The sequence below is a fragment of the Eucalyptus grandis genome, chromosome 6, assembly GCF_016545825.1.
Source record: "Eucalyptus grandis isolate ANBG69807.140 chromosome 6, ASM1654582v1, whole genome shotgun sequence".
Taxonomy (NCBI): domain Eukaryota; kingdom Viridiplantae; phylum Streptophyta; class Magnoliopsida; order Myrtales; family Myrtaceae; genus Eucalyptus; species Eucalyptus grandis.
Window position 1 is genome coordinate 19,614,200 of NC_052617.1, and position 19,328 is coordinate 19,633,527.

The 19,328-nt window shown below is 39.8% G+C and overlaps 3 protein-coding genes across 3 annotated transcripts; 1 reads left to right on the top strand and 2 right to left on the bottom strand.

Annotated features, from left to right (window-relative positions):
* Nucleotides 1–845: 845 nt before the first annotated feature.
* Nucleotides 846–3,141, top strand: LOC104448828 (cytokinin riboside 5'-monophosphate phosphoribohydrolase LOG1). Its single transcript, XM_010062740.3, has 7 exons — nt 846–1,121; nt 1,627–1,724; nt 1,833–1,863; nt 1,961–2,060; nt 2,148–2,218; nt 2,311–2,454; nt 2,804–3,141. Exons 1-7 carry the CDS (start codon nt 987–989, stop codon nt 2,900–2,902), a joined length of 678 nt encoding a protein of 225 aa, XP_010061042.1. The 5' UTR covers nt 846–986; the 3' UTR covers nt 2,903–3,141.
* A 2,026-nt stretch (nt 3,142–5,167) lies between these two features.
* Nucleotides 5,168–9,223, bottom strand: LOC104448831 (endoglucanase 10). The gene is made up of 6 exons (XM_010062744.3): nt 8,812–9,223; nt 8,050–8,333; nt 7,347–7,781; nt 6,683–6,830; nt 5,977–6,143; nt 5,168–5,872 (listed from the first exon to the last, which is right to left on the bottom strand). Exons 1-6 carry the CDS (start codon nt 9,029–9,031, stop codon nt 5,540–5,542), a joined length of 1,587 nt encoding a protein of 528 aa, XP_010061046.2. The 5' UTR covers nt 9,032–9,223; the 3' UTR covers nt 5,168–5,539.
* A 1,039-nt stretch (nt 9,224–10,262) lies between these two features.
* On the bottom strand, nt 10,263–16,328 carry LOC104448830 (probable diphthine methyl ester synthase). Its single transcript, XM_010062743.3, has 6 exons — nt 16,089–16,328; nt 15,855–15,979; nt 14,835–15,064; nt 14,624–14,663; nt 14,433–14,524; nt 10,263–11,030 (listed from the first exon to the last, which is right to left on the bottom strand). The coding sequence occupies exons 1-6, from the start codon at nt 16,236–16,238 to the stop codon at nt 10,831–10,833; spliced, it is 837 nt and encodes a 278-aa protein (XP_010061045.2). The 5' UTR covers nt 16,239–16,328; the 3' UTR covers nt 10,263–10,830.
* Nucleotides 16,329–19,328: the final 3,000 nt, after the last annotated feature.

A 19,328-nucleotide genomic window follows, 5' to 3' on the forward strand; every position in this document is an offset into this window, starting at 1 on the left:
AAATTACCGCTCGTGTTAGTTGAAATGATTATTTAATAAAAATTATTTTCATTATTGAAAATATTATAAAAAAGTATTTCACTCGTTCATTTTTGTGAGCTATCCAAGTAATCGTTTTTCTTTGGAAAAAAGTTAATATCACGAAATAATCTCAAATTGATTTACGCATGATAAATTTATCCCAATTTTAATTTTAAAAGATATAAATTAATATGCTCATAAAAAATTTATCTCAAACACAAAAAAAAAAAATATTTGGTGTACTTGTTACAAATTTACTTTTCGTTAATTCTCGTTAAATTGGATTAGTGCCACAAAAAGTTACAAACATGTATACTTGTGACAAACAAATGATAAAAACCTAAATTGTTATATTCATCAATTATCATGTGTCATCGAACTCAATAATCCGGTGATAAAATTTAAAGAAATCTAACTGAAGGTGAATTTGTATAGATGTACCAATTAGAAATTTTTGGTGGTAAAAAAAATTAATTTGAAGTAAATTTATCACGTATATATCACTTTATGGCTTTCCATTATATTAACTTTTTGAGAATATGCTCTCCATTTCCAATTCTCAAATTTTCCACGAAATAGACGTACCTTTGTGGTCCTTGCTAATTTAGGAGGAAGGTGATGTCACACCAACACGTTTACCACTGGAGCAAATTTCATTGATAATTGAAAGAGGAAAAATTAATAGCATCGTGTTACACGATGTGAAATAAAGAATCAAAGAAATTACAGCTGACACAACCAGGGAGAGAGAGATGATGATGGGTGTCGGGGGCATTTAAATTCCGCAAGAAACTAAAGACAAAAAACACACCAAATTCCACCATCTTCTTCCTCACATTCTGCGCTCCACCACTCTGCTTCTCAACTTCTCTCTCTCTCTCTCTCTTCTCTTTCTTCTTCTTCTTCTTCTTCTTCTTCTTCTGCAAATAACAGTAATAACTGAAGCTTGGGAGAAAGGAAAGGAAATGGAGAATAGTGAGAGCAAACATGGCGGTGGGGCGAAGCCGTCGAGGTTCAAGCGCGTCTGCGTCTTCTGCGGAAGCAGTCCCGGCAAGAACCCGAGCTACCAACTCGCTGCTATCCAGCTCGGCCACCAGCTCGTGAGTCCGTAGTTCTTTATTTGTTCCTCCCCTTTTCGTTGTTGTCTCTGTTTCTGTTTTTCCCTCGACTTATTTTTCTCTTCTTCCGTTCTCGACTCCTCGATGCATGTCTCCAGTCTACCGCATTTAGAAAGTCCACACGCGAAAGGGCGTGTTAATCCAATTCTTCTCGACTCGTCACGTGCGGAACATACTTATAGTTCTCATGTGGCGCGCGCTTGTTTCGACGGCGACGGGGGCGGGTTTTGTCGACCGCCGGCGACGTTCCCGCCAACTACTTCGCCATTGATCCTCTCTGGGTTTTAGGTCGTGTTATTGATGCGACGCTTACTTACACCGAGGCATTGGCTCTTGCCCTTGCCAAAAGTTGACCATGATAGCGATAGGCTGCTGGGGGGCAGAATTAAATTATTGAAGAGACTGTAGAGAAATAATTAAGCAGAAGTTTGCAGGAAGACGGGGTTTGAATCCGACACGTCACTCCTAACACTAAAAGAAATTGCAGGTGGAGAGGTGCATTGACTTGGTTTACGGTGGAGGGAGCATTGGCTTGATGGGTCTGGTTTCCCAGGTCGTCTTCGACGGCGGTCGCCACGTGCTGGGGTAATCATTCTGCCACTATGCAAAGTCTCTCTGTTTTCATGTCCAAATACAACGTATTTACGCATCATTTTATTGCCTAATGCTCCCTTCTAACTTTCTTTCTTGCAGAGTGATTCCCAGGACTCTGATGCCACGGGAGGTGATCGATCGTACATGAACCTCATTCGATACTGTCGCTGCAGCATGATTTCTTCGGTTAAGTGAACGAGTGCAGCTTGATTTTCTTTTGAATGCAGATAACAGGAGAGACGATTGGAGAAGTGAGACCGGTGTGCGGGATGCACCAACGCAAGGCAGAGATGGCGCGCCATGCCGACGCATTCATCGCCTTGCCAGGCACACCTCTTCATCACTTCAAATATATATTTCGAGAACAGATGATGGTATAAAGCGAATCTGAGCAGAGACCGTATCATGATGCAGGTGGATATGGCACTTTGGAGGAGCTCCTGGAGGTCATCACATGGGCTCAGCTGGGCATTCATGATAAGCCGGTAAGGAGGAAGAAGGCTGGACAGTAGAATTTCTCGATTACCCTTGAGAGACCAAAAAGAAAATAATAACAATAGTTTGGATGAAAATGCAGGTGGGATTGTTGAATGTGGAAGGGTACTACAACTCGCTGCTGTCATTTTTAGACAAGGCTGTGGATGAAGGCTTCGTTTCTCCTTCGGCTCGCCATATTATCGTCTCTGCCCCGACTCCTCATGAACTCATGTCTAAGCTTGAAGTACGTCTGCATACTCGCCAGCAAAAAGTTTCTTCTTAATCTCTTCTTTTTTACGATAAACTTCTTCGAACCATCTTTCTCGGCGAATGATGAGTCCGATCTCGGATCCACCTGATCTTCAAGGTGCACTCGCTGTTTAAGAACCTAGCGAACATGATCGATGAAACCGAATAGCACCTCGTCGATGTAACGGGACCCGCGAGTTGTTCCCTTGTGAGGTTAAGATGTAAACGCCAAGTCAACGTGAAGTATTCGATAGGGAGATTAGATCTAGTAACCCAAGATTATTTACTTTCAATATTATTTGCTTTTGATTTTGATTCGATTCGATTCGATTGATTATTTGCAGGAGTACGTACCCGAGCATTCGGGAGTGGCCTCTAAACAATGCTGGGAGAAGGAGCAACAAGCGGGATACTATTGCACCAAGTCCGATATTGTTCGTTGACCCAAATCTGACGAATTCCAGAAACATATATATTAGTGGATATGGTAGAGAAAGCAGGGAGATCTTGGTAAATTTTCTTCCAGCGGTAGATACAACAGCTAAGCACCTTTGGTTCAAGAATGGCAAAAATCAATATATAAATCAAGGGCATGCGAGCTCATTGGGGATGTAGATCCATTCTTGTTTTGTACTCTGTCCTTTCTTATTTCTAGTGTTCATTTGGTGCTTATCTGTAGGAAAATCCCTATCTTACTATAAGCTGGATTAGTACTTGATTTCAAATGGCAAAATGCATCTTCATAAGTATTGACGTCGAACCTGAATATCGCGTTGTCACAAAAGAAAACAGAGAAATCAGGCAACCAAGAAGAGCAAGAAGAACAGACCTTGTGTGCACTAGTTGTATGGTGTTTCAATGCACACGCAGATATGTGCCATTGCATGGTCCATAAGTTCACATGTGGGTGACTCGAGAGAACATGGAGGTCTATCGGGTCTCCGAGCAGCAGGGTTAATGCACCTTTTCCATAATCAATAAGGCCGAACGATTGGAATCAAAATGAAATCCTATCCTATCCCAATTTGTAGTTCCATGCTAATAAAGTTAAACAAGTCGTGACTGGAGCTAAAAAGTAGACCAGGAGAAGGCCGAAAAAGGGACCTTGCAGTGTCCACTACATGTCTCTTCATTACCAGGAATCTCTTTCAATTCATCAGAGGGGGGATGAACTTACTAGGGTTATGGCACAATACATTGGACGGATTTGAGTCAGCTAGGCTTATGGGAACTTAAAAAAAAATAGAAGAAAAGGACCAGATTGAACTTTTCCATTTGCATTATTGGAGCCTACCAGGCTACAAGAACACGTCTGTGCCTTTTGACCGTACCATGAGCAGTATACCCAAATGCCACTAATGTGTGGGAACTTTTTGTGACCCCTCTCTCTTTCACTCAAGATTAGGGGTACTTGCTGTTGCCAAAGAGATAAGCATCCCCAGGACATTGTACTTCTTGTTTTGGTTGTGGAGGGAACCGCGCACTGAAATATTGTAGTGGTAGTGACAGGTGTCATGAGATTAAGAAGATGGCCCAAGTGATGGAAGAGAATATTTTATACACATCCAAAGTACTTGAGCCCAATTGGTTTTAGACACCGAATGGTGTTCTTCCTGCCTATGTGTGACCACGTGATTTGACAAATGAGATGGAGTGAACTTATATGCTCCGAATATATGAGAGAATTGATGTAATTGAGGGGAACAAAAGAACGTCCATGTGAATTGTCAATGCTCATCGACACTGCTCGACCACTCTTTGAGGGTCGTTGCCATCTATAGATAAGCATTAACTTGATCTCGTGACCGGCATCACCGACTAGTTTGTGCTAAAAAAGGAAGAGAAATCGCTCGGTTCAACCCTTATCAATTCCATCTAGCTGTAGCGTTCGACGGACCTCACAACATAGTGTCCTAGGTTCACGCTTTCTGTCGGCAGTAGCTGGGATTACATACTTCCTCTCTCTGGAGTCGTCTGTGCTACAGCAGTATCCCACAGATAATATGGTAACCGACATAACATTCTCATATTGACACGCGCTTCATTTTCATTAGTTGCTCTCTTCATGTGCTATGTCCATGCAATATTCACTCTCCCTTTCGGATATCATGCTTAACCTACAAGATTGTAGAAGTGTTTTGATGCATCATGCATAATGTAAAAATGAAATGATAACCTATAAGATTGTAGAAGTGTTTTGATGCATCAGGCATGATGTAAAAATGAAATGATGTACTCGAACCGCAAATTTTGGACAATGTGCTCAAATTCGCCTGAGAACTGAAATACACTGAAAGTTTCGACTTCGTTGCTTAAAAACCTGGATAAAGAAACTTCCAACGTCTTCATTCAACAAGTGGAAAGTCAAAGAATAGCTTTAGACTCATACTCATTAGCTCTGTTAACTCGAAAGGGATCTGGTGCTATAATCAGTCATCTGAAATAAAATCTTACAAAGATGCCGCAAATTCAATATGTGCAGATGGTCGCAACATGATTGAACTGCATTATAGCATGTGTTGCCCCCCATTAATCATAGCAAGATTAAAAGAACAAAGAGCTCCAGCTCTCAAATAATTTAAATGATGCTATGAAACTACAGAAAAGAAAAATGAATTTTCATTCACAATATCTGGAGTAAATAGTTACGGAAGACCAAAACTTAAATAAAACAACGTGCAAGGTGTCTAAGCATACTCGCTACAGCATATGAGAATATCACTGAATTTCCAGTTTTTGCAGAAGAAAGTTGGCTACGTACCAGCAGTTGAATGCAGAATAATCACGTTTGCTTTGTCACTGCTGCGACAAAGTCCACAACATAGGCAGAGTATATTTCTCTGCTGGCTTTTTTTCTTTCTTTCCTTTTGGCCAGACTCTGCTGATAAAGCTCGTGGCATTATATTTGAATATGATTACAAACAACGCAGATAACTGCTCACCGTAGTTGAGCCAAGAACCTATGGCGAGGTAAACCAAGTAACAAGAAACAACTAACAGTACTAGACTTGCTAAAAAATAGGTTACCCCGTAAGGCTACATATAATACAAGATTTTCATTAGTTATTTACTCAAGCTCCTTAGGTGAAGGATTGGACAACTGATGATGTGGTGACCAGACCTGAGAGCAAGCCCACAATAAGAGCACTGTTGTAAGTGCTTGGTTCCGTTTGCATGGAATTGTTCCTGGAATCGATGTACGTCTCATTGAGGAAAGGCCCACCGACAAGTGCTCCTGTGGCCACATTGGGATTAGGGTCGGTCGAGTTCAGCCACTTGAAACCATCAGTGCAGCCCGTTTTGGCATTAACAGGGATAGAAGCTCCCCTGTGGTGCACATATTGCGGGTAATTGTCACCGTAACCCACCAGATAGCTCATTTTGATGGGATTGTCACCTAAGACATAATCAGCCTGGACAACGTCCAGAATTTACGTGGTTAGAGGGCATAAATCAACATGGGCTGAAGGGGTGTTCATATCAATGTGTTCAGATTCTAGATCAGCAATCCAATTACCTGAGATTGGGCAAATTTCCGAAGATCTGAAGGCCTATAGGTTTGTCCACTGCATGAGATTTTTGCAGTTCGGGATGTGAGCATGTAATCACTGTATATAGTTGCTAAGAATGCAGAAGCGACAGGGTGTTGCAAAGAGTTCCATTCACTGACCCATATAAGACCACCTGCAACGACCAAAATCATTAAAAAACAGGACCACATGGTTCACATTAAAAGTAGTGCTGATTTTATTCCTTCTGAAGTAAGATGAAGCAATTCTAAGGATGGAGCCCGAGTACACACAGTGGTGTAAGTTTTCACTTTAAAGGTTTGGAAGGGGCAACAGCTAGATTGAGGTTTTTCAAAGACATAGGAGAATCGCCAAACTATTTTCCCATAATCCTCTTTCCCTTTTTGGTTACTGTATCAGCCACCTATCAATCAAGGGATGTGCCAGATATTTATCCTCTTTTATATTGAAAAATGAGGTCAGTACTCATTTCACCTTCTGAGTGCAAAACATGTGACTCTAAGTTGCATGGCATAAGAAAATCTACTTCTTTCTTAGTGCTTGGCTTAGATGAACAATGCATGTGACCAGTAGATGATTTTATTTTTGAATGACTGTAACTTTTGTCAGATTCAAATAGATTTGGAAAAGGAAAATTAGTGGCATGAGATGATTGCATCTAAGCAGCAGAGGAGCACAAGTGCAGCATATTACTATCTGTCCTGCTGGTTGTAGCTGTTGGCGATTTTGGAAAGAGACCGCACATAACAGCCTCTGCTGTTTTTCTGTAGCTCTGAAGGCCACTCTTTATGGAACTTGACAGATCATTAGCACCAAAAAAGCTCAATCTGGACAACAGAACCTGCAACAAGGCAAAGAATTTGAAGGAGTCAAGCAGGACTGCAGCCCCCTTTGATTTTGCAAGTCACGATTCATGTCGAAGTGCATTATATATCTCTTAGCAAAAGTGTCTTTTTAAAGTAGCTGTAAGAGTAGTTTTGCTGGTGTATACTGTATGTGCCTACATGGTGGATGGCTGAAAATTCACGGTTGATGAGTTATCTAAACAAAGAGGTTGCTACAGTTTAGTAAGTCTAGGCTCTACATCACTGATCATTCGTTCCAGCTCTATACAAAGAGATTGTCACATAACTTTAGGGTTAAGTTCATAATGCATGCACAATAAGTTTTGCATTAAGTTCATAATGTGTGCGCATTCAGTTGAATAGCTTTAGTAATTTGATTTTACAAGGACAACAGACATATGGAAGTGTCAAAGGTTGTACTCTAATTTTCTTGAAAGTGACAAAAAATAAAACCTAGATAGTGAGCCAAGATATATAACTGATTTGCTGATTGAAGAGAATCAGAAAGTTACCTGGGTTCCAGCAAGCTTATTATCCCAACAAAACCAAGTTGGACTTCCAAAGTTTGCATATTTATTTCCATTTTGCACAACATATTCCAGGTGTGACTGATCCCCAGTTGCATGATAAAGCCAGCTAGCAGCCCATAAGAGCTCATCTCCGTAGCCAGTCGAATTATAGTATGTCTGCACTTCTGGGATGCTGAGACTGTATGAAGCTCGATATTTATCAGCAAAAGTGAACAATTGTTCAGCATGCTTTAAGAGCGTGCTTGAATACGTGGAGTCGACTGTTTTGAAAACAAGAGATGCTGAAGCCATAGCTGCAGCAGTTTCAGCTGCAACCTCTGTTCCCGGAGTAGAGGTGTTCACCTGAGTGAGAGGCCTTTTCTCAGTCATAGCTTCAGGCCTTTCCCAACATTTGTGGTCTAAATCAGGATCACCGACCTGGGAAAAAATTTGAAACACACCTCTAGTTTTTAGAGCCATCTTTTTGCAAACATAAATGATGCATATTCGGTAATTAGGATCAAATACTTTCCTTCCGTGAGAGATGAAAGGGAAGCTAATGATGTTTGAGGGAAAAAGAACAGAAGTGTTGCTGCTAATACAGACCCGTGATGGTGAAGTGAGGACAAAATCAGAAAGTCATATCATAGAATCACAGAGAAAGACAACGCTAAGCTGTAGAGGCGGAACTATTAGAGACAACTACCTGAATGTATAGCACATTGTCCGAAGCATGAGCATTGATAAGGTAGTCCGTAATCCACTTGAGCGAGCCCCTGGCGGTTTCCAGCTGATTCACAGCATTCATCTGATCTCCGTATTCAAGAATCGCCCATGACAACACTGTGGCGGTAAAAGCCAACGGGAAGCCAAACTTCATATGATCGCCCGCATCGAACATTCCTTTGGAAAGATCTATGTCAGCGTCGCTCCCATCTTTAAGAGCCGAATTGCCTCTCCACGATATGGGGTTATCTTCCAGTTTACCAGCTACATAGACAGAACAGAGCAGCACAACCCACAAAGATTTACGTCCAAAATCAGTAAAGCATCATCAAATTGCAGAACAAAATGCAAAGCCAGGCCTTTCTTTCGACGCATCAAAGCCAGCATTACAGAACTGAGACATGAATTCACCGGCCAGACACAGATTGTAACGGCACTAGATGGGACGAGTCAGTTCTAGAACAAAGCGATCCACGATGTGATCGCACAACGCTCCGAATCGGAGCGCAAAACGACATCGCATGCTAAAAAGAGTGAAATTTACGCAAAGGACAAACGCATTACTATCCACCAACTAAAGGTCAATCACGCCATTCCGGATTCGACGGAGGAACAGCGACCGATCACGCCCGAGCAAAAATTCAAGCGCCGAGACACGGCATTGCGCGGGGAATGCAGAACGAGACGGAGAGAGAGAGAGAGAGAGAGAGAGAGAGAGAGAGGAGTCCGTCGTCGGCATTACATTTCTGGATGTCGAAGAACTGCGTGGCGAGCTTGAGAGCGTCGGCGTACTTCTTCTGGACGGCGCCGGGCGGCCCGGGGACGGGGGCAGCCTCGTCGCCGCCGCCGCCGTGGCCGGATCTCTTCTTGACGGTGACGACGACGGCGGCCGCCACCACCGCGAGGATGAGGAGCACGAGGAACCAGCCGCACCAGCCTCTGGAGCGCTTCTCGGCCCCCATCGTCCTACGAGAATGGCGAGATCTGTTTCGCGGGAGGGGAAATGCAGGTGGTGGGAATGAGGAGGGAGGAAGAGACAGATTTTGGAGGAGCGAATGCGAACAGCGACGGATCAACCGACCGCGGTGGGAGGCGGGATCTGGACCGGGTCGGACCGGCGGACGAGGTGGGGGAAGGCTATATTTCGGGGCACCGACAGACGACAGCGAGTCAGCGACCGGGAGAGAAACCAGCGAGGCGAGGCGGGAGAGGATCGGTTTTTTCCGTTGCGTCGGTTTTGCGAAATGACGAAAAGGCCCTCCCCCCCGGCTGCTGCTGCCGTCTGGGGCGGGATTAGCGCGGCCCGGGACGGACGTCGAGCGCCGTCCACGTTGTGGGGTCCGCCTGGAAGTGGGGGTGTTTGAATTTTGGGCCACCGACAACCTAACGGAGGGTGATGGGGTGACGACCGACGGGGACGGTCGAACACGTGGGGCTCCTCTTTTTCGTCTCTTTATGGTTCCAGGGAATGAGCGGTCAGGATCGGGGATGGGGATGGCGATGGCGTAGGGGTGAAGCAATGCCCCGTCGTTTGCCTTAAGGAGCGGTTAAGGTTTAATGCTTGATTAAGGGGTGTTATGATGGGGGCGCGATATTTTGGATTAGTGGAGTAACACTAGTTTGCATTGAAAGTGGTGGACCTGTCATATTGGTGGGTCTGACCGGCTAAAAAAATCGTTCAATTTGGTTTTGATAGGCATTTTTTGATATAAATTTCAATTAATACGATATAAAAAAAACAATTAATATTCAACTCGACTTATAATGTTATAAAACTTCTATATTTAACCAAAATCTAGACAAACTAAGGTGGGGAGGGGGGAGTAAGCAAGCTCAATGATCAATTGAGGGCAAAAAAAAAAAAAAATCATAAAAAAGGGTTGATTTAAATAAATTGTGAATCCATTTAATATTAATATTATTTTGGGTTTCACCGATCTAAATTCATTTATGACTTATTGACTAAATATAAATAATTCATATAATATGACTGGTCATCAAACATTGGTTAAGAAATAAATTTATACCCATTTTGACAAGTCCATTGATGCGTTTGAAGTATTCAGGACCATGGAATCACCTCGACTATGTTTTCGGTCTGGATGTGCTCTAGAGCTTTCATGGACTGACTGATTAAGATATGACAGTACTATGTTCGCACGTATTTGGTCATCCCGTCGTGAGTCCCAGACGTTCCAGCTACTGCTTTATCAAAATAATAAAAATTTAGGGGACCGCTAATGACATCTCCCCCATGCACCAGCTCTTTGGCGAAGGGCTGCGATCAGGACAGTGACATTTCCACTATAGTGTTGGGCTAGTCAGCACCGCCCCCGATTGTTCTCAAAACACAAACAAACAAAACCAAATCCAAGGTACAACAAAATGAGGAACCTTCTTAAAGCACAAGAAATCGAAAGAGGAGTACCTTCGTTGATGGACTCATCTCCAATAATTCAATTCCGTAACAAATTAAAGAGACCCGTTTGGAAATGGGCAAAAGCACTTCCGCGCCACCAAACCGAATAGAGCTCATGCAGGAATTCCAGGGTATTCTTCCAGGATATAACAGGTTTCGCTTGTCCCTCGGTGACCTTGGGGAGTTACAAGAGGCTACGACGTCGACTGCTTCAATTGCTTCCCGGTACGCAGGATCGCACTGGTTCCACTAGGAACAAACTCATTAATCTGCTGTTAATGACCAGAATATCCAAACAGCATCACATTGACATGAGAGATGCTAATGTGCTGCCCATTTTCTTTAGGCTTCTGAGGTCTTCCCGAGTTTGTAAAACTCCAGCATCTCTTCTTCCAAAGGATGCATGCTTCCAACAATGACAAGGCAATGAAGAGGTGCTCCAAAGTCGACTGTGCGTAGTTGTCTCATGGATCCTGCTACTATCATCTGATCCTCACTTCCTAACCGCGCAAGCCCCACACAATGGGTATCCTCATTATAAACTGCAAGGGAACACAAGATACAACAGATAAGATTGAAAGCACCAAATTCCAAAAACTTGAGAAAGAAGGGAACTATGGCTGTCTGTTTGGAGGGAAATATTTTACCAGAAAAAATGTTTTTCCATTGTTTGGTGCATGAAAATAAGGTAGTCAAAGGAAAATGACTTCAGTCAACTGGAAACTAACTTTAAAAATAAGGAAAACAACTTCCCAGTTTAAAAGTCAAAAACCAATCAAGGATAACTTCATTAAATCAATCAACTTCCATCACTTCAGTGCAAAGTAGTCAATCTTATCTTGACCCATCAACTAAATTGCTGATGCCGTCTCTCCAAATTTTCTAAAACTATTTCATACTTACTACTACCATTGTTGGTACATTTTCGTCTTCTGTGAGATTTCATTTAATAGGGCATAATGAATGAGAATGTCTTTGTTCCCTTAATCAGCTCATCAAAGGCGTCACCTAAATCAATAGCTAAGGAGTAACTTTTGTAACTTCTTGTGCATTAGTATCTCCAAGCTGCTTAGCAAAACTTTTGGTGGACAAATCTTTTTCAACAACTAGAACCATCTCATTATACATATTATCTTGTTCAAATACTTCTCATGAGAATGATCGACCAGTCAATGCAGATAATCTATAAAAAGTCAAATGAGATAATTTGGGCAAAGATAATTGATATGTATGATGAGATGGATTTAATAATTAACAAAAATATGTCCACCAAAAGCTTTGCTAAGCAGCTTGGAGATATCAATATGCAACAAGTTATGACACCCATTAATTTAAGCAAAGACTTTGATGAGCTAATGAAGGAATCAAAAACATCATCAACTACTATGCCTTTTGAAAATAGGTCTCATAAAAGATGAAGATGTACCAACAAGGTTATAACTATGTAACACTTGAAAAAAAAAACTTGAAAAAATGGCACGGGCGATTAAAGCTGCGTTTGGTAACGTTTCTGTTCAAAAATTGTTCACGAGATCCGGGAACAATTTTTGACTAGAAAAACGCGTTTGATAACTACACAAAATTTATGTTCTTGGAATTAAAAAAAAAAAAAAAACAGAAACACGTTTGGTAAACTTGTGTGATTTTTTATTTCTTTTAATTTTTAAATATTTTTTTTTTTTTTTCTTTCTTCCTTTTGGCCGGTCGTCGGGCGCGACGCTCGGCCTTGCCGGGCTGGTGACGCTCGGCCTCACCGGGCCGGCAACACTCGGCGAGGTCGCCGGCCCTCGACGGCTGGTCGTTGGCCATGGCCAAGGCCAACGACCGGCCAAAGAAAAAAAAAGAAAAAAAAGAAAAAAAAAGAAACAAGTTTTATGGTTTTGTTCTTTTGTTTCTTCAAAAAGCGTTCTCAAGAACAAGAAACAAGTTTTTATTATTTTTTATTTCTGTTCCAAATTTGTTCTCGAGAACAAAAAAATAGATTTTTTGTTCGCAGGAACAAAAGTGTAAACAAAGGCGTTTCTATTCTTTTTTTGTTCCTCGGAACAAAAGAACAAAAATTTGTGTTCCGGAGAACAGAAACAGATTTAAACAAACAGGGCCTAAGTCGTTGGGTCAAGATAGGATTGATTACTTTAAACTCTACTATGAAGTGATGAAAATTTATGGATTTGATGAAGTTATCCTTGATTAGTCAGTCTTTAACTATTTAGTGGAGAGTGAGAAAATGGGAAAGGAATTCATTGTGAAGAGTGTGAATCTCCAAAGGCATAGGCTGAGAAATTCCTAAACAAAGGAGAACATAATCATTAAAAAAATTTATTTAGCTTCGTTGCCAAAGGACTTATATGTGTTCTTTCTCTTTATTTTATTATTACTAGAATTACAGGACTTTTTTTTGAAGTGGAGAAGTTGTCCCATCAATTCTAATATGTGTCATCTTCATGTGTCAGAAGTTATAGTAGGACTTTATTTATCAACTATAATTGATCTATGGATCACTTTTTTCACAAATTGATCATTCAAACAATGTCATGCATTCATAATATATAATACTTGAGATTTAGTAACATAATTCCATATATTGGACTTACAATTACATACTTTTGATTCTTACTCATAACATGCAAAGAAAGGGGAAAAAAAAAAAAAAGATCTTGCAACATCAAATAAAAGAAAATTGTCCTTAAATAGTTAGCATCTATCATATAGGGGAACAAAAATCAGTTAAGCTTCTATTACTCAACATATAACAAGTAACCTAATTTCTCTTTTCAAGTAGGATACTTATTTTGGCCATAAGGAAAAAGAAATGCCGATAAAAAACCATATTAAAAAAAAAAAAACAAATTGTTTATCTTCTAAATGTATTTATGTTAAGAAAACTTATTTCAACAACACTTTATTTGAAATATGATGATATAGCATGTGTAGCGCTTATATCACCCTAATAGTGCATATCTCTTTAGGAAAAGAGAAGCAAGTTTTTTCTTTTCAAACAACGGAAAAAATTTTCCAGTTCAGTTTCATATTTCAGCCAAACACCGGAAAATATTTTCTAGAATGCCTTCTTGAAAAACATTTTCTGGAAATGTCATATTTTCCAGTGAACGAATGGATCATATATTATTTCATATTTTGGCCTTAGCCAGTAGTCTCACATTTAGCAGAATTTAAATCCACCTAAAGTTATAAAAGGTAGTACATTGTAAGTTCTCTTCATTTTCTTTTTGGTATGATACAAGTGTAGTCTGATTTAATTTAACAGAAAAGTCGCACTATAAGTTTCTCTCAGCTTTATCCCCATTCAAATCTCTTTCCCTACTTTTGTCCAATATGAACTACAGTGTCCAAAATAAACTACCACGGAAGTGGGCAAGCATAATCAAAGTAAATCTATGTGGGAAACAAACTAACTAACAGCTCAATCTACTTTGTAAGCTAACCCAGAAGCCTGTAACATAGTTTACATACTTTTCGCAGAGCAAATCTTCTATAAGGAAAATAAACAACTAGCTCAATCTAAAGTATATTGATCCCCAAAACACAATCTAGGAACACATGTTATGTGTTTCTTGCCATGTTCAAAGTTCAGTGCTTGTTCACTCTACTGATAGCATAACCGAATGAATCATCTTCATGTTTTAAACTAATATTCCATTGACAGTGTTACAACTAATTTAGTAAATTATTTCTGCAAGAATATCAGAAAATTTGATTTCTGAATAAGCAATAGGAAATGGTACAAAGGTATTAACACGATTTTGTGAAATGGAATGTGCTTGGCATTTGACTGACTGAACAAGTGAATCTAGTCCAATTATGCATGCTGAGAATTAGTTGCAAAAAGTCCTAACATATATCAACCAGACTAAAGAGAAGAATAGGCTTACTTACAAAAATTGTGTATACAACCGGAGGAAGAAAAGAACTTCAAGACTTACCATCTTGCCCTTGCAGGCTCTCAACCTCCAAGAGTTGTTCAATTGCCGTGTTTATCGTCATATATCTGGGTGGTTCATATACCTTTTTTCCTCTGACAGAAAAAGAAGGGGCACACAATCCATCTTTAGAACAGTCAATTTACAGAATAATGATAACAATTAAAAATGTGCTAAGTCAATTTGCCTACTACCTGCACAAAGATTCCAGAGATGGCTCCTTCACACGTATGTCTGAGCCAATAAGAAACTAGACATCACTGAGTGTATCAATCAGTGAAAACTGAATTACAGCGATAAAAGATAATAGGGACGATCATTACTATGGCATTTGAACAAAACAGAATTGGAGAGGTCTAAGACAACCAGTTTGCAAACTTTTAACCTGCGGAATTATGGTCTCACCTAACAAGCAGAGTGTATGCAAACCAAGCATACGATTCTTTTGAATCTTTTCATAAAAGCTATCAGGTTTCCATGTTTCAGTAAAGAATGGCAGTGAAACTGTTTCTCCATAGCGATAAAGTTGCAAACCACATACTCCCACGGCATTCATCACCGAAGCATTGTGAACAACCTTGACATCTATCCCCAACGTCTTTGCTCGAACAACAAGATCAGTGTGCGTCGTAGCCCTGTAGTTTAAGTAACACATAAATAAGAGGTGAGTGTCCCATTGATTGCTATGAAACATTAGTATGGAATTAGCTTACAGAGGTTGCAAATACGATCACACTATGTCTGTCAATTAAGTCCCCATCAAGCACAAGAACTCGACATTTCAGCTTAAAACACATTCATTATTAATAACGAAGGAAGAATTCGTCAAAAAGTGCTCTCAGGGACTTATTAAAGGACCGATTATGAAAAGTTCTGGGTTGTTGATGCACTGACATCTCCCATGACATGTGTTAACCAATGCTTTGAAATTAGAAATTATTTATTTTTATTTTTTTATTAAGTACTTTTCACAAGTATCCTTAGGGCAATCGTTAATGTGACCCATGATAGAAAAGCAATTCGCTATAATTCCCAAGAGATATAAAGTGGAGAAGAACATCAATTTGAGCACTTACTCTCATACTAATGCATACAGCCTGGTATAATTACGTCGAAGCAGTTACTCTAATCACTGTTGATACAAGAAAAAAAAACACTCAATTGACGCTCAGTTACCTACGGCAGATAAATATCCAATGACACAAAATAGTGGTGATTAGTACTTAAAACTCGACTCAAGCAACAAAAGTTTAACTCTTCACCGCCGCCATCTACAATTCGGAAGAAAGCAAGCTAAGGTAACATCAAAACGTAAATAACCAAGCCAGGTGTAATCCACAAAACTGAATAGAATAACCAGATTCGAATTTTCGAACAAGGGCAGGGGCGAAAACCGAAAACAGCCGGAACCCAGAATCTCCGTACCCAAAAGGATCGCCGACGACAAGAAAAGCCACGTCGCCGGAACGAGCCTCCGCCAATATCCCGTCGGCCTTTTCCTCCACCATCTCCCTGTCCGCAACGGTGATTGGCTTCCCGTACAGCTTCTCCTGAGCACACACCCGATCGAGGGTTCGTCACCCGGGGACATAATAAGGCGCAGCAGCCGAAATCCGGAGCGGAAAGAGGGAGGGGAAGGGAGGGTTTGGAAGGGGTTACCAGATTGGAGAGGCCGTGGGAGGAGAGACCGAAGGAGAGGAGGGAAGTGTAGGCCTCCATGTAGACCTTGTCGCATCTTCGGATGGCCTCGAGGCCTTTGATGGTGACGTCCTTCTCGTCGCCCAGTCCCAGGCCTATGATGTACAGCATCTCTCTCTTGTCTCTGCCTCTGCCTCTGCCTCTGTCTGGCTCTGTCTCTGTTTGTGCCGCCGCTAAAACCCTAAACCCGGGGAGGAAGAAGAAGCAATATCTTTGCCTTACGAATATTCAAGTAATTACAAATGATAAATACGTGACAATTCACTAGTTATTAATACAGACGTTGTTATTTAATTATATCAATTATGATTAGGGCGGCGCCTTCTGCCCTTATATAACTAAATCCATCTAATTTTTATAAATAAATAAAAAAAGATACAATTGTCATCAACTTTTCAATTGCAATTTGAGTGATAGCCCCAAATTTATTAACTTTCATTCTTTGAGTTTTTTTTTTTTCTATAAAGGATCTAGTTACTATAATTAAAAATTTCGCATGTTTAGTTTCTATTTGCTACAAATATCCTGGACATATTAAAGGCAATATATTTTTGTTTGTTATTGTTAGATTTTACATCCATAGAAATTAGTTTTATAGAACAAAAAAAAAACTTATTCCAGAAATAAAAAAATGAACAAAACGCCTTTGGTAAATTTGTATAATTTTTTATTTCTTTTATTTTTAATATTTTTATTTTATTTTTCTATTTTATTTTTATTTTCTTATTTGAAATTTCCCTTGGTTGGCGAGCTCGAGCTCGCCAGTTCGCGAGGCCTAGCTTCGCCGAGGCGCGATGCTCCGACGAGGTCGTCGGCCCTCGGGCCCTTGACGGCCGGCCGGGCCCCGGCCGAGGTTAGCCAAAGAAAAAAAAAAAAAAAAAAAAAAAAAAGAGAGAAGAAAATGGAAAAAATCTAGTTATTTCATTTTGATTCGCTTTTTGGAACAAAAAAAACAGAAAAAGTGTTTAGAAACAGAAAAAAGAAATAAAAAAAATTTAATGATAAATTGCCAAGTAGAATATAAAAAAGTTATATAGACAATTTTTAACACAATAACTTACCAATTTTTATTTTTGTTGCTAATATCACTATCAAATCCATTCTTATTGGTTTTCTTTTATATGCATGCTCACGTGCATATGTTCGATCAAATCTATCGTACTTCGCCCCCAACGGCCATTATACGAGCGGGAACGAATTTAGAAGTTGTCACGGCCCAACCCTTGGACGCGTGACGACCCTCATTCTTTTAGTCATTTAATTGTGACATCTCAAAAGGCATCATTGATCCGTTCATTTTATTTATCGATTATACATAAGCGAAGCGGAAGCAAAATTAGCACCACCTAATCATTCATATCAATAGGGATGGTATGGAACACAATAACAAACACTTTTTATATATTGGCATTTACACATTAGTTGAACACTTTGGAAGCTTCATATATACACAACGACGATGCAAATTCCTTTAGGTCCATTAAAAGGGGTTGGGTTAGCCTAACTCCTCTATTGGAAAAGGGATTACCTAGGAGTCATGATCTACGAGCACTCTAAAATGCACATGGCGGAATGGGCTAGTGCTGGTTAGGGTCTAAAAAGTTTAAACAATAACAAGTGAAATATACTTAGTAAGTGAACTCTCTAAATCTGTATTTTGTTCTAGAGATGCCCTACATATACAGCTTAATTGTTGATAGTAGATCGATAACAAAACCTAAGCTTTGCCTTAACTACAACATGAAGGGGTCTAACCTCAACCTAAATTTCTCGAGTCTTAAACAAGGGCATATAAATCCACATACTCATCAATTTAATAGGCAGGGTTAATCAAGCATGCACGTGCTACACAAGTTACTAAAATGACATTTAATTCACGCACGTGTCTCATGCAACTCATATAATCCATGCCATACATGTGCAAGCCATAACATCACTCTCATAATATGCATTTAACGCTCATGCATTCTGCACATGTTGGCATCTTGAATCGCATGGCATCTCATACTACCATGCTATTCTCAAGACTATAGTTTTAGATTATTACGACCGCTCTCAACTACGATCAACACTTGCGGCGGTGGTTTTCCGGCGTAACTAGGCATTGTCTCACCCATCAGACATAACATTGTTTCGATCTTACTTGACGATGGCATTTCAATCATGGAGCTTTATTCCGAAATCCATCCGTGAACAGTATTTTATTAACACGGGAGCATTCGAAATCTATCAGGTATGTCCCTCGTAAATATATGAGTACGGAACCATTATGTGATCACACAAGCACATCAACCACTCAAGCCAAGTTTTATCTTTCTCATTAACTAATGTAAGAGTATTTATGGCTCACATATTATACACTAGCAATATTTACATACAAAAATGCCATGAAATAATTCTATGTGATCATTCTTTGATTATTCATCCACCAAAATAATCATGCAATAACTTCATAAATATAATATCACACGATGAGTTCATTTATCAACTTAGCACGTCATCTTTCAAAATAATATTCCATAAAACTTATCATTTATGAAAATAGAATTTCAAGAGTTCTTATCATTTTTAAAATGAGAATTTCATAAGCACTTATTATTCTGAAAATTGGGATCTAATAAGTATTTATCCCATTTAAAATTACAATATAAAATGCATTAATCACATTTAAAATTTAAAATATAATAAGCACTTACCACCTTTTTGATAAGTTATCACATTCACTATTCACTATTCATAATAATTTATCATTGACACTTATCACTTATCATGAAAGTTTATTACTTGCACTTATCACTTATCATGATAACTTATCATCACAATTCATAATAACTTATCACCATCCATTATAGCTTATCACATGCACTTTTCACTTATCATGATAGCTTATCACTTACACTTGTCATTTATTATGATAGTTTATCACTAGTATTTATCACCATCCATGATAGCTTATCACTAGCACTTATCACTATCTATGATAGCTTATCATCCTAATCTACTTATCTCCTAATCTAACTATCTTTAACTTTAATTTAACCCTAATCCTAAACGTAACTACCACCTTAAATAAGGGTTACCGGCTTCTAATCTTTGATGACAGGCAGTGGCGGCGACGACAACGGCACAGTGACTCATAACAGTGGACGATAGGGACGGCATGAGGTGTATGGCAAGGAGGCGGCGGCTAGCGGCTCGCGG